General features: G+C 43.7%; 1 protein-coding gene across 3 annotated transcripts in view; it reads left to right on the top strand.

The window, feature by feature from the left end:
* Positions 1-15,679, top strand: part of MYO18B (myosin XVIIIB) — a 385,232-nt gene that overhangs the window by 70,640 nt on the left and 298,913 nt on the right. For all 3 annotated transcript variants that reach the window (XR_014002918.1, XM_081174521.1, XM_081174522.1), the window contains 3 exons: positions 132-274; positions 6,575-6,675; positions 14,911-14,974. Coding sequence is in view for 2 of the 3 variants with exons in the window: in XM_081174521.1 (XP_081030647.1) it covers positions 132-274; positions 6,575-6,675; positions 14,911-14,974 (308 nt within the window). In the remaining variant the exon portion in view is untranslated. The remainder of the gene's footprint in view (positions 1-131; positions 275-6,574; positions 6,676-14,910; positions 14,975-15,679) is intronic.

Below are 15,679 nucleotides of genomic sequence, written 5' to 3' on the forward strand. Positions count from 1 at the left end.
CTAAGAAAGGCACATTCAGGGCATGGTGGGTGTTTCCTTGGGGGAAATTGCATGATGGTCTGCAGGCTGGAGGTGGGAGGGATGAGATGAAATTGTTTAGAAAACAGACAGTGAGTGCTTGATTTTTGCAGTGGAGAAAATCCAGGCCATGTTCAGGGTGCTGAGAGCCTTTGGGACAGTGACGACCAGCCACAACAAAGCTTCCACCCGCTTCTCCATGGTCATGGCACTGGATTTCAGCGCCACTGGCCACATCACAGCTGCTCATCTCCAGGTAATGCTTCTTTTTTTTTTTTTAATAAATTTTTATTGGTTTTACAGCATTTTTTAAAAAGAACAAACAAACACAAAACAAAACAAACATACAAAATACTTTCAAAGATATTTTCATAAACCTCTTTTCTTGGACTTCCCCATACCCCCCCTCTCTGCATCCCAGTGTCCATATTTGAACTAGCAACTCCCAGTTGTTACTTTCTAATCTCTGTCATCTTAGTCCTCCTTTATTATCTAACCTTGTATCCCTGTACCCTGTTACTTCTAGCAACCGCAACATTTTAACATTCGTTGAGTTTGTAGTAGTCCTTAAGATAGCTCTTAAATTTTTTCCATTCTTCTTCCACCATCTCTTTACGTTGGTCACGGATTCTGCCTGTCATCTCAGCCAGTGTCATATAGTCCATCACTTTCATCTGCCATTCTTCCAGAGTAGGTAAATCTTGTGTCTTCCAATACTTTGCGATGAGTATTCTTGCTGCTGTTGTGGCATACATAAAGAAATTTCTATCTTTCTTTGTCACCAATTGGCCGACAATGCCCAAGAGAAAGGCCTCTGGTTTTTTGGAAAATGTACATTTAAGTACCTTTTTCATTTCATTATAGATCATTTCCCAGAAGGCCTTTATCTTCGGGCATGTCCACCAAAGGTGGTAAAAAGTACCTTCAGTCTCTTTACATTTCCAACATTTATTATCGGGCAAATGATAGATTTTTGCCAGCTTGACTGGGGTCATGTACCACCTGTATACCATTTTCATAATGTTTTCCTTTAAGGCATTACATGCCGTAAATTTGATACCGGTGTTCCATAACCATTCCCAGTCATCTGACATAATGTTGTGTCCAACATCCTGCGCCCACTTAATCATAGCAGATTTAACTGTTTCATCCTGTGTGTTCCATTTCAACAGCAAGTTATACATTCTAGATAAATTCTTAGTATTGGGTTCTAGCAATTCGGTCTCTAGTTTTGATTTCTCCACTTGGAAACCGATTTTCCTATCCTGTTTAAAAATTTCCATTATTTGGCGATATTGAAACCAATTTTCTACTTTGTGCTTCAATTTCTCCTGACTTTGTAGTTTAACCTTGTCTCCATCCTGTTCTAAAATTTCCCAATACTTCGGCCATCCGACCTCCATATTGAGTTTCTTCACTGCTTTAGCCTCCACTGGTGACACCCATCTAGGGGTTTTATTTTCCAATAAGTCTTTGTATCTTATCCAGACATTAAATAATGCTTTTCTAACAATGTGATTTTTAAAGGTACTGTTGACCTTGTCATACCAAAGATATGCATGCCAACCAAAAGCATTATTGAAGCCTTCCAGATCCAAGATGTCTGTATTCTCGAGGAGCATCCATTCTTTCAGCCAGCAAAACGCTGCTGCCTCATAGTACAATTTTAGGTCCGGCAGGGCAAAACCCCCTCTTTCTTTAACGTCAGTCAGTATTTTGAATTTAATTCGGGGCTTTTTGCCCTGCCAGACAAATTTCGAAATGTCTTTGTGCCACCTCTTAAAACATTCCGTCTTATCAAGAATCTGCAAGGTCTGAAACAAAAATAACATTCTAGGCAATACATTCATTTTAATTACTGCAATTCGGCCTAACATTGACAGTTTCAGATTTGACCATATTTCTAGATCTTTTTTAATCTCTGACCAACATTTTTCATAATTGTCCTTATACAAATTAACATTCTTAGGTGTTAAATAAACCCCTAGGTATTTGACTTTCTTAACCACTGTCAAACCTGTTTCCTCCTGAAACTTCTCCTTTTCCATATCTGTTAGGTTTTTCCCTAAGACTTTAGTTTTTTGCTTATTCAACTTAAATCCAGCCACCTGGCCAAATTGTTGAATTATTTCTAAAACCCTTTTCGTACTAGTGTTTGGCTCTTGCAAAGTCAATACTAGGTCATCTGCATACGCTCTTAACTTGTAGTGTTTAGCTCCGACCTGCACACCTTTGACCTGCTGGTCATTTCTTATCATATTCAGCAACACCTCCAGAACCGAAATGAAAAGTAATGGGGAAATTGGGCACCCCTGCCGAGTTCCTTTTTCTATCTTAAGTTCCTCAGTCACAACATTATTTACAATCAGCTTAGCTTTTTGTTCGGAATATATTGCAGCCATACCATTCTCAAAACCCTGGCCTACCCCCATCCCATGAAGATTCTTCCTCATAAAACTCCAAGAGATATTATCAAAGGCTTTCTCCGCGTCCACAAAGATCAATACTGCTTTAGTGTTTATATTCACCTCCAGCTTTTCCAAAATGTCTATTACATTCCTTACATTGTCCGCTAGGTGTCTTTTAGGGAGAAAGCCTGCTTGGTCTTTATGAATCTTCTCCATCAAAACTCTTTTAAATCTTTTTGCCAAAATGTCTGCAAAAATTTTGTAATCCACATTAAGGAGTGATATCGGGCGGTAGTTCTTGAGTTGGGTCTTTTCAGTCTCTGACTTTGGTATGAGTGAGATATATGCCTCTTTCCACGATTCAGGTGCCCTTTTTCCTTCAAGGATCTCATTACAAACTTCTCTTAATGGTTGAATCAACCATTCCTTCAACGATTTGTAGTATCTAGAAGTCAGTCCATCTGGTCCCGGAGATTTGCCCAATTGCATATTCTGAATGGCAGCCTCTACCTCTTGTTCTGAGATTCTCTGGTTCAAGTCCATCTTACTTTGCTGAGAGATATTTTGTAATCCATATCTTCCAAGGAATTTGTCTATATCTTCTTCATTTTGCGGGCCTTGGGTGTAAAGTTTTTTAAAGTAACTTAGAAAGCAATTTCTAATTTCATTAGGTTTAGATATACTCTTTCCATCAACCTCTAGGCTTGTAACTGTATTTAGTTTCTGCCTTTTCTTCAATTGCCATGCCAAAAGTTTACCGCATTTATTTGCTGATTCAAAAGTCTTTTGTTTCATTTGCTTTATCTTCCATTCAATCTCTTGGTTCATCAATTCCATATATTGAGTTTGATATAACTTAATCTCTCTTAAAATGTCCTGAGACTTTGGTTTTGTTCTTAATTTCCTCTCTCCTTCCTTTATCATTTCCAAGATCTTCTCTTTTTTCTCATTTTGTTTTTTCCTCTTTATTGAATTTTGTTGAATCAAAAATCCTCTCATAACAGCTTTACTTGCGTCCCAGATCACTCTTTTCTCCACGTCAGTCCTCAAATTTATTTCAAAATAGTCTTTTAAGGTCTTTTGGGCCTTCGTGAGAATCTCCTTATCTCGAAAGAGGGTGTCATTCATTCTCCATCTAAATTGACCGGTTATTGTGAGTTTCATCTCCATCTTCACGGCGTTATGGTCGGAGCAAGTTTTTGGGCAGATTTCCACTTTCTTAATCTTTGGAGCCAGTCCACTAGTAACCCAGATTTGGTCAATTCTGGTCCAGGTCATCATTGCTTGGGAGAAGAAGGTTCCCTCTCTCTCCAGAGGGTTCCTTGTTCTCCAAATGTCTATCAAGTCCATGTTTTCTGTCATTTCGAAAAAAGTCTTGGGGAGTCTCCCTTCTTTAGTGACTGTTAGTCTTTGTGCCTTGTCCATATTAGTGGAGACCACGCCATTCATGTCTCCCATGATTATCATATTATAATCCAGATAGTCCGTCAAAGTTTCATGAAGTCCCTTAAAGAAGTCAGATTTGCCTTCATTTGGTGCATAAATTCCAACAACTAAAAGTTTTTCTCCTTGTACTTGTATCTCCACAGCCAGATATCTCCCTTGTTCATCTTTAAATATCATTTTTGGAGCCCATTTCTCCTTCACATATATTACCACTCCCCTCTTCTTAACTTTGTCTGATGAGACAAATTCTTGTCCTAACCTTTTATTTGTGAGTAATCTCCTGTGGGCTCTAGTTATGTGAGTTTCTTGTAAACATATCAAATCCAATTGTTCTCTGTTCAAAATGTGAAATACTTGTCTTCTCTTCAAAGGCCCATTCAGTCCATTACAATTCCAACTAAGGAATTGCAGAGCCATCTTGTTATTTTCTTAAGGCTCCTCCAACAGCTCCAAGTTGTTGCTCTTCTTCTGACGGTGGTGGTTTTTGTCCAAACGAGAGATTCAGAATATCCAGTGCTCTCCTCTGTTCTGCAAGTACGTCCACAGTCCCCTTCTGTAGGTCCTCCTGATATCTTGCCAGAAATTTGTCTTTATCTTGAATTGTCTTTATTTTCACTTTCTTTGCCTTGTAGTCGAATGACAGTCCTTGTGGGAATTCCCACCTGAAACGGATCTGATTTTTCTTTAACAAAAGCACCAAATCCTTGTAGAAGTTTCTTAAGTCCAAGATATATTTTGGTATGTCTTTAAAGATCTGTACTGCTGAATTTCCAATTTGGAGGGCTTTTCCAAAGTGTAGTCCTAAAATTTTATCTCTTTCCTCCTTAGATCTGAGTGTGATCAAACAATCTCTTGGTGTCTTTCTATCTTGCTTTTTGCCGAGTCTAAAGGCAGTTGTGATTTTAAAATCGTCTTCCTCCAGGTCCCAGCAATCCGCAAACTCCCGTGTCAAATATTCCACAAGGTTGTCACTTTCATTCTCCGGAATCAGTCTTAATTTTAAGTTTCTCTCTTTCCTCTGTAACTCCCACAAGGCCAAGGTTGCATCATGCTCATAGACCTTCTTGGCAAGTGGCTCTAATTTCTCCTGCGTCTCTCCAGCTGTGGCTTTGGCCTCTTCGGCAATTTGACGCGTGGTGGCATTTTCCTCGACCAATTTATTTATAGATTCTGTATTCTGGTTTAATCTTGTTGATATTTCTGTTAATTTTTGTGTGTTCTCTGAAGTCTGTTTTGTCAAAGACTCCAGAGTCTGGTTTATCTTAAGCAAAGCTTCTGTCACAGCTTCCATAGAAACGGCTGCTCCTTTGTCCTGTCCTGTTGTTCCAGCTAGTCCGGCTGTTACGCCTAAGATCGAACCTCTTCTCTTTGCTTGTTGCAGCTGCAGCTGTTGCTGTTGTTGTTGCTTGGTCTTGGCTCTTGTAGTTATCTCTTCTTGTGGCCCACTCATGTCAAGGTCAATTCCCACGGGATTTATTCTCCCTTGGAAAATTCCACTGTCTTAGGCCGTGCTGGACTTCACTTTATCCTCTAGAGGGAGCAAATCAAAATGGCCATAGAAGGAAATTTCAAAATACATGAACAAAGGAGACCTTCCAAGATGTAGAAAGAAAGGAGATTAACCCAGTCAAAATCAATGTTACTAAAGTCTTATAGCTTCCAATTGCCACAGTTGCCCAGTATACTGTTTATACTGTTTCTTCTTAAAATGTACAAAAGTCAGGCACTGTGGAAACTTTGTATCAAGGTGTCACTTCACAGGGAAAAGTCAGCTCAATGTACTAAGAAGGCAGACCGTTTCAGACTTTCAAGTAGATGAGATAGCAGAGGTTTTTTCCTTCAAATAAGTCATGCAGTTAATGGTCAAATTCGCCTCCCCTCTGCCCTGCTTGCTAGAGGGGAGATCAAAGGTTTAAATGTCCGGTTTAGCTGATCAAAGGATGAATTTAAACGGATGCAGGTTTAGAGCTCCGTTGCTTTCACTTTCATGCGGTCGGGGGGAGGGGGTATAGCTCAGTGGTAGAGCATTTGACTGCAGACTTCCTTTGTTTAAATCTCCCCCGTTTTTAGCCCAATTTTTAAAATTAAGAAAAGTCCCAGTTATTTTTCAGTTCTTACTCACGGGGAATCAGTCCGAATTTCTTTTCAGGAAGGAATCGGCGCTCTCCGCTTATGGCGACGCGGCTTCACTTCGCAGGCTGGGTAGCGACTCTCAGCACCGCGCTCACTCCCGATGTCGATCCGTAGCCTTTAAAAAGGCTCTTTCACGGTACCGGGGGGCGCAAAGGTGCCCACCGAGTCTCCTTGTTCTCAGGCTTCAGCGCCTGGGATTTTAGGGGTCCCCCGCTTGCCGTAGCGGGTAAGACCCGAACTTGCGAAGCAGTCCTTCTCCGGAGCTCGGAGGTAGGACCGCCATTAAGCGCTGGCACCGACCGGAAGTCCTAATGCTTCTGTTGCCTCCCTTGGAAGTGGTGTGTCTCTCTCTCTCTGTGTGTTGACGAGATGGGGACACCAATGGCAGAAGGAAGCTGAAGAGTGGAAGGTTTGTGATCTTCTCCTTTGGTCTCTGTCTGCTTCCTGAACTCTAGAGTAGACCAAGGAAAGCTTGAAAGTCAATTGCACCACCACCATTGAGTGGCATCCTCTGAGTGGTGGCAAGCAGTGGGATGGATGCTGGCATTCTCTCTCTTTTCTCTGCCCAGACAATGCTGCTGGAAAGGATCCGTGTGGTGCAGCAGCCAGAGGGAGAGAGCACCTTCAATGTCTTTTCTCAGATGCTTGCAGGGCTGGATCTGGATCAGAGGTATTGCTCAAAGGGAAGGGGGAGAGGCTGGTCTCTGTCTGATGCTCTGGTGAGCATCCCATGGGAGTGGAGGTGGTGGGAATGACACATGCATCCCATGGAAGTGGAGGTTGTGGGAATGACACCTGCACCCTATTCAGATATGCCTGAAGTGGCTCACACTGTGATATTTTGGGCACTAAGAATGTGAGTGATGCTGTGCTGGATGCAGTCCAAATGCCCATCTAGTCTATCCTCACCATGGCCACCCAGATGCCCCAAAGGGAAGCCCCAAAGCAAGACCTGCTGTTGCTCCTCAGCAACTTGGATTCAGTGATAGAATTCTAAGCATGGAAGATTCAGTTTCAGAAGGTACATAAAGATCTCCTTGTTGAATCAAAGGGTCCATCTAGTCCACTATCCCCCTTCTAACAGGGCCCAACCAGAATGGATGAAGAAAATGCAGGCAGTGGGGAGGGTTGCCCCCAACTTCTAATCCGCAGAGGAAGGCTGCCTCTGTGGCCATAGCTCAGTGGCAGAACACAAGCTCTGCACACACAAGGTTCTGGGTTCAATCTCCAGACAGATCAGTCTGAAAGAGCCTCTGCCAGTCCGTGTAGAGAGTCCAGAGCTAGATGAACCAATGGTATATGCCAGCCTCCCCTGTTCTACAGAGGTGTCACTTATGGGGAATAGCTGACAATAGCTTTCTTTCTTTTTTCTTTTTTAAATGATATTTATTGAAATTTTTTGAATTACAGAGAAAAAACAAAGCAGAAAAAGAAAAAAGAAAACAGAAAGAAAAAACAAACCACATCAAACAATACAAATTCAAAAAACAAAAATACACCGCAAACAGACAAAAATAAATCCATCATTCTCAAATCCTCAACTCTCATTACCTTCTTTCTTTGACCTCCTCCCCCTCCCTTTTTTTGTATCCTGGTTAATAATTATCGCAGCAAATCCTTTCCATATTTCATAGTATTCTGTCATTATATTACCTTAATCTATTTTCATCTTATCTTATAGAAAACCTTAAAACTTAAATCTTATTTTTACTGACTTCTCACAACCATAATATTCTTACCTAATTCTTTAAACATTTTTGCTAGAACCAAGTAATTTCGTTCCAACATTTTTCTAACATTTCATCCATTTTATAAAACAGTCCTGGTTGAGAGCCAGTGTGGTGTAGTGGTTAAGAGCGGTAGTCTCGTAATCTGGGGAACCGGGTTCGCGTCTCCGCTCCTCCACATGCAGCTGCTGGGTGACCTTGGGCCAGTCATACTTCCCTGAAGTCTCTCAGCCCCACTCACCTCACAGAGTGTTTGTTGTGGGGGAGGAAGGGAAAGGAGATTGTTAGCCGCTTTGAGACTCCTGAAGGGGAGTGAAAGGCGGGATATCAAATCCAAACTCTTCTTCTTCTTCTTCTGGTAATAAGAAGAGAAATAAAAACAATCCAGTCTTCATCCAGCGTCCTTTCCTCCTGGTCCTGGGTTTTGTCAGTCCTTTTTGTCCCATCGATCTAGCGCATTAACCTGGTAACCTTATATCCGAGGCCCTTAAATCTCTTCCATGTCCCTTCCGCAGCTCTTCTTCATATTCTCCTTTCACTCGTGGGAACTCCAGCTTGGTGATGTTTTTGACCCTTTTCAACAAATCAGCCCCTTTTCCATAGTCCAGACTCAACTCCATGTGATATTTAAAAACATGTTTCAGAATACCTCCAAAATTGAGAGCCCCCACAGCTCCAAACATCTCACGGCCCATTGCCAGACTCGGAAAGTCCAAAATCCCTGCATAGGGGGGTCTATCCAACCCCCCATTTCCAAACCAAACCAAACTTTATCTTTCCAAATCTGGCTTTTTCCAAGTTCATTTGTCAAATCCAAAAGCTCATGTTCCTCCCTCAGCTCCCTCCATCTCTGGCGCCCAAGATTCAGCAACATCCTCTTCTCTCATCTGCTCTGTCAGGACACACTCCTGATCTAATTCCTGGGTGGGCTCCACATAGTTTCCCACTGCCTGTTCAAAAATTCTGGCCGCATTAGTCATCAAATCCATCTTCTCACTTAACTGTTCCAGTAGGGCACTTGTTTTGCAGAGAGCACACAACAGAGCCTCTGAATACAATGTCCTACAAGGTCACAAGTCCATTCCCACGATTGTAATCTGAGACAGCTGCAAGCTCCCTGGAATTAGTTACAGTTTCACGGTCTCCCTCTAGGGGGAGAACTTCTATTTGTTCTTGCAACAAAGTATCCTTTTTGAGATATTTTGTCAATATTTGTTCCTTTAAAGTGCGAAAGGAATCAGTGGAATCAATATGTTTCTCTTCCTTTAACTATCTGTCAAAAACGTTTGTCTCTGGTCAATGAGCTTCAAACGTCAGTCCTGACACCCCGCTCCAGGATCAGGACGGTGGAAAGTTACTTTACTTTAAACTCACTTCTGCAGGTTTAAACAGTCCAAAAAAGATCCCCCTTCTTCTCCTGCTGCCGAAGGGGGGTTCAACAATTTTAAATGATGAAAGCCAATCCTTTAGAAGCGATTTTCTGAGCTCTAGTTTATGTTTTCTTTGCTTTATTCTGTCTACAAAGAAATGGAAGGCTGACTTCTTGTTTAGACCTTCCTGTTTCAGTACCAAATTGAAATAAATTTTTGAGTCCAATTCCTTTCTGCTCGCAAGTCCTTATTTAAAGTCCGATTGTTCAAAGTTTAAGTACTCACGGGTGCTTATTTTAGAAGCCAAATTGTCCCAGGAAAAAGGCAGCGCTCTCTGGCAACGGCTATGCGGCTTCGCTCCATGGAAATAGCAGTTGACTCACTGCACCGCGCCACTTCCCTCTCTTCACTTCGGAGCCCGTTAGTGGGTTCCTTTGCGGGTTGGGGGGGCGCTAAGGGTGCCCGCCGAGTCCCATGGTCACAGGCTTCATCCGCCTGTGATTTTTAGCAGGGTCCCCCCTTCGGCGTAGCGGAAAGACCCGTTTCACGCAGAGCCAGTCCCTCCAGTTCAGAGGGAGTCCGCCATTGTCGATGGCGCCACCCTGGAAGTCCAGCTGACAATAGCTTTCTGCCCCTCTCAACCCCCTTTAAAGCCATGCAAGTTGGTGGCCATCGCTGCCTCCTGTGGGAGGGAGTTCCATAGTTTAAGTATGCACTGCATAAAGAGAACCGTGCTCTTCAATGCTGTTAAATTTCTGTGAAAGGCTTTAAAAATAATTGAATTGTAAACTGATTTGGAAGTGTGGCAAACTGAATTTAAGACAGGAAAAGTGGAAAACCCCAAATCGACAAATTTGTCAATCCATAGTTGATGTAGGCAAAGGATTGGTCTGATTATGAAGGAACCTTATTTCACCTGTAGAGGGCACAAGATGACTGAGAAACCCTCCCAGGACTGGCCTAGGCTCACCATCATTTTGCTACCTGAAGCAGGTAATGAGACGCAAGCAGGGCCTGGTGGCATCCTGCCAATCTCTTTTGGAGGCCAGCTATCTTACTTTACTCTGCCCAGGAAGAGGAGAGGCAGTTATTGTTCCCAGTGCAAGATCTGGACACATAGTTCTAGTGACACATACACAATCCATTGTCTGATGACTAGGATTTGAAAGCAGCAGTTGGTAAACAAAAACAAATGTGTTGTTACTCAGGGAGGGAGATACATTTTGTTTTAACTCCTTGGTTTGTGCACCATTGGATTCCTGCTGTGTTTAATTTGAAGTAGCCCAAAGCCTCTCTAAGGTGTAAAAAGAATCCAAAATGGCAAGAAGTTGCTGGGGGACAATGGGGAGGGGCACTTCCTATGATCTCTTGAGGCAGCTCCTTCCAATGACATTAGGATGTTTTTCACAACGTTTTGCCAAAATCTGCTTCCTTGCTGCAATTTGCACCCCGCAGTTCTGCCCCTGCCCTGCTCCTGGAGTAACAGAGAAAGCACGCCTGTTCGATCTTCTGCATAATTTTATTTTTTAAAGACCATATCATAAGGTTACCAGATTTTTTTCAATGAATCCGGGGACACTTATTGTTCACTATGTACATGTGAATGCTGAGAAAGCTGTAAATCTGGGGACTGTCCCCAGGAAACGGGGATGTCTGGCAACCTTACCATATCTAACCTACTACAAATATCTAAGTGGTGTACAGAAAAGGAAAGCAAAAGATAACTTGAACTACAATTACTTTTACAAGAATAAAGGTAAAGGGACCCCTGACCATTAGGTCCAGTCGTGGATGACTCTGGGGTTGCGGCGCTCATCTCGCTTTATTGGCCGAGGGAGCCGGCATCATGTGGCCAGTATGATTAAGCTGCTTCTGGTGAACCAGAGCAGCACACAGAAACGCCATTTACCTTCCCTCTGGAGCGATACCTATTTATCTACTTGGACTTTGACATGCTTTCGACCTGCTAGGTTGGCAGGAGCAGGGACCGAGCATCAGGAGCTCACCCTGTCGCAGGGATTTGAACCGCTGACCTCCTGATTGGCAAGCCCTAGACTTTGTGGTTTAGACCACAGCGCCACCCGCATCCCTTTACAAGAATACGTAGATGTAGATAAAAATGTTACAGTAAAGCAAAAAATTCTAAATACATGCAAGCCAATATCAGTTCCTCCTGCTCCTGGAATACCCCTCTCGGCCTCACCCAGGGCTCAACTTGCCCTGGCACCTGCACCCAGGGCCTAAACTAACTCACAGCTGTTCCTCGGAAAGCTCCCACAGAGGGGAAGGTTCCTAGAAGCTCCTGCCATCGCCCTAGTCTCTCCCTCCATGTATGCTTTTTATGTCAGGCCCAAGGTGGAGGGAGCCTCATCAGGCTGCTGCCCACAGGTGTGTCCTCTCCACACCCAATTCCAGGTGCAGCAGGTTTGGTGAGTTCCCCAGGGGGTCCCAATGATGGAAGAAGGGTGCCCCTCCACTCACAATTTATTTTCCAGCCCCTGCCCTCTCCTCCTCCAGCTACATGATGATCCTCCTGATACTTCCAGACAGCTATCGTAGAATGGGCTTCCAGAGTGAATCATAGAATCATAGAGTTGGAAGAGACCACAAGGGCCATCGAGTCCAACCCCCTGCCAAGCAGGAAACACCATCAGAGCACTCCTGACATATGGTGGTCAAGCCTCTGCTTAAAGACCTCCAAAGAAGGAGACTCCACCACACTCCTTGGCAGCAAATTCCACTGTCGAACAGCTCTTACTGTCAGGAAGTTCTTCCTAATGTTTAGGTGGAATCTTCTTTCTTGTAGTTTGGATCCATTGCTCCGTGTCCGCTTCTCTGGAGCAGCAGAAAACAACCTTTCTCCCTCCTCTATGTGACATCCTTTTATATATTTGAACATGGCTATCATATCACCCCTTAACCTCCTCTTCTCCAGGCTAAACATGCCCAGCTCCCTTAGCCGTGCCCAGAATTGGACACAGTACTCTAGGTGAGGTCTGACCAGAGCAGAATACAGTGGCACTATTACTTCCCTTGATCTAGATGCTATACTCCTATTGATGAGGCCCAGAATTGCATTGGCTTTTTTAGCTGCCGCGTCACACTGTTGGCTCATGTCAAGTTTGTGGACAACCAAGACTCCTAGATCCTTTTCACATCTACTGCTCTCAAGCCAGGTGTCACCCATCTTGTATTTGTGCCTCTCATTTTTTTTTGCCCAAGTGCAATACTTTACATTTCTCCCTGTTAAAATTCATCTTGTTTGTTTTGGCCCAGTTTTCTAATCTGTCAAGGTCGTTTTGAAGTGTGATCCTGTCCTCTGGGGTGTTAGCCACCCCTCCCAGTTTGGTGTCATCTGCAAATTTGATCAGGATGCCCTTGAGTCCATCATCCAAGTCGTTGATAAAGATGTTGAATAAGACCGGGCCCAAGACAGAACCCTGTGGCACCCCACTAGTCACTCTTTTCCAGGATGAAGAGGAACCATTGATGAGCACCCTTTGGGTTCGGTCAGTCAGCCAGTTACAAATCCACTGAGTGGTAGCATAGTCAAGACCGCATTTTACCAGCTTCTTTACAAGAATATCATGGGGCACCTTGTCAAATGCCTTACTGAAATCAAGGTAGGCTATATCCACTGAGTTCCCTTCATCTACCAGGCTTGTAATTCTGTCAAAAAACGAGATCAGTGGGGCTAATTCATTCCATACTGCATGTTCGTTTTGGGTTTTGGAGTGTGTGCCATCCACCTGCTCATTGCCTATAGGCCAGTGGTCAGCAGACTTTTTCACCAGGGGGCCAGTCCACTGTCCCTCAGACCTTGTGGGGTACCGGAGTATATTTTGAAAAAAAATAAGAAAGAATTCCTATGCCCCACAAATAACCCAGAGATGCATTTTAAATAAAAGCACACATTCTACTCACGTAAAAACACCACACAGGCCCCACAAATATTCCAGAAATGCATTTTAAATAAAAGGACACATTCTACTCATGTAAAACACGCTGATTCCCAGACTGTCCGTGGGCCGGATTTAGAAGGCGATTGGGCCGGATCCAGGCCCCAGGCCTTAGTTTGCCTACCCATGCTCTAGGCCATCAGTGGGTTCATTGCCCATTGAAAAAAAGACTCCGCCCCCTTTTAAAATAATGTTACCATATGTAGTTGTATAGAGATTATTTTTTAGGATGGGGTTGGAGTTCTAGACCTCCCATAGAGCAAGGTTTTGGACTGCCTTTTATTTGTGAGTTATTAATGCACACATATTTCACACATGTTCCATAGGAAGCACAGAGAAGGGGAAGGATGCACCAACTCAGATGGCTTTAAAAGAGATCAAGGAGTCAGCTACATTTGCAAAAAATAATGTTTTGAATGCATTATAAACATGCAATACCAGATGGCACCAGAGATAAAAAAAATCTATGCAATTTTTCATAGCGGTTTTTCTCTTTTTTTATAATGATTTAATTTCTGACTTATAGCTCCCCCCCCCCCCCGTGAGTAGATCCACCCTCAGACAAATTCACCAAGGATAAAGCTACTTGAAGGCTACTAGCCTGCACAGTCAGGGGCAGTTATACCTCTGAATAGCAGATGCTGGGAGCCACAGTCAGGGAGAGGGTTCTTGTCCTTGGGTCCTGCTTGCTGGTTCCCCACAGGCATCTTGGGTGGTGAGTGTGACAACAGGATGCTGGACTAAATGAGCCCCCATTGGCCTGATCCAGCAGGAGTCTTCATATGTTCTTATGTTTTTAGTTGGCTGAGCAGGACCCCTTGTCCTGAATGCTCTCTGCCTCACTTGGCCTTGTGGCTGGGCTCTGCCTCCTTCCTGTGCAGCCTCACGCGCCTTGTGTGTGAGGACAGATTCTGAGCTGCAGCTTCAAATACCAAGGCCAGACTCTTCTTCTGTTCTTATGCAAATGAACTGGAGCTGTGCAAGATGATGCATGCTCTGGTTCTGGAATTCATTTTTCAAAATACTTCTAGTTAAATCCGAATTCAGGAGGAATGGAAGGCAGAGTCAAAAGTTCAACAGAGGAACAAAGCAAATGAAATTGTTCTTCTCTTCCTTGAACACTATGCAGGAGCAGACCACCCATTATCATTTAATTTGTGTTCCCTTAAGAAACTCTGGGAGGAAGGTCAACTTTGTGTGCCCATTTTACAAAGGGCAGAACTGAGCCCCCCAGAATAATGCCATGGCCGCCATGGGACTTGAATCCAGTGTTCTTATACCCAAGTGCCATTTTCAGTTATTTGGGTCACAATGACTCAGTCAGGGGCAGTGCCATGCATTCCATTCCCGGAGGTTTCTCCTTTGCTCTTGGAGTAAATGATGTTTGAGAGATCAGCAGAAATCACTGGCGAATAGACCCGAAGAGAGAAACCTCTGTTGGATAGAGCTATCCACTTTGCCTAAAAGTAACACTCTTGGCTTTAATTTATCTGTGTTGTTATAGTTTGTGTAAGCTGCCTTGAGTCTCAGTCTGGGGAAAAGGTGGGGAAATAAATATTACAACAACAACAACAACAACCATGCCCAAAGTTTGAGGTCAATGGATGATCTGCCTTGATTTGTCCCTCCATCTGGGATCAGTTCTCCACCTCGGAAGCACCAGCTACTCCTGTTCTGCTTGTGGGTTTCCCAAAATTGACCACTGCTGGGAATGGGGTGCTGGACTCGAGAGGTCTTTGATCTGACCAAGCAGCCAGGTTTTTTGTGTTTTTTTTAATTACTCTTTAGGCGGCTGCATCTGATGTGAGGGATTTATTTTTTAATGTGCGTGTGTTTCCCTCACAACTAGGACTATGCTGCATTTGCATCAGATGGCGGAGAACAGCACCTTTGGCATCAGACCGTGTCAGAAGGTAGGCAGCTGAATTAGCCTTCCTCCTCCCCACCCCATTGCTATATGAATCCTTGAGCACAAAGTATGGAGGTTAGTTTCAGTAGCATTGAGACCAGGTCTCTGCCCCAAGGAACTTGCTTTCCTTGGGGGGGGGGTAGAACTCCTTTGTTGTATTGCCTGTGTTTTGATGCAAAAAGTGAGGCATGCTGGTTAGCGTTTCTAATGAAAAAGGGATGAGGATTATGGGAGAGAAAGGAGGGCAGGACTGGTGGTGGGGTAGGATGGGAAAGAACAATGTGCTTGGGGGAATAGTACCAGCCAGGACTGGCTCAAGGCATATTATTATTTGTTTGTTTATTGCATTTATATTCCACTTGTTGCTCCAAGTAACTCAAGATGGCATACATGGTCCCCCCATTTTATTCTCACAACAGCCACCCTGTAGGGTAGGCTAGACTGAGAGGCGGTGACTGGTCCAAGGATACCTAGTGAGCTTCATGGCTGAATCAGGATTTGATCCCTGGTCAGCTGGGTCCAGGGGCTTTGTCAGTGGGTAGCTAGAGTCCCAGGCCTTTGCTCATGGGCCCTGAAGTGCCTGGTCCTTCCTAGAATCAAATCCTGCATGATATCTTTGCAGCATAATTTGATGTGCCTATTCATACAGTTATATGCATTGTCAAATGCATCTGTTTATGGGCTGGTTATCCAAGAAACCTGGAGTGTA

Source organism: Podarcis bocagei, assembly GCF_964188305.1.
Source record: "Podarcis bocagei genome assembly, chromosome: 16".
Taxonomy (NCBI): domain Eukaryota; kingdom Metazoa; phylum Chordata; class Lepidosauria; order Squamata; family Lacertidae; genus Podarcis; species Podarcis bocagei.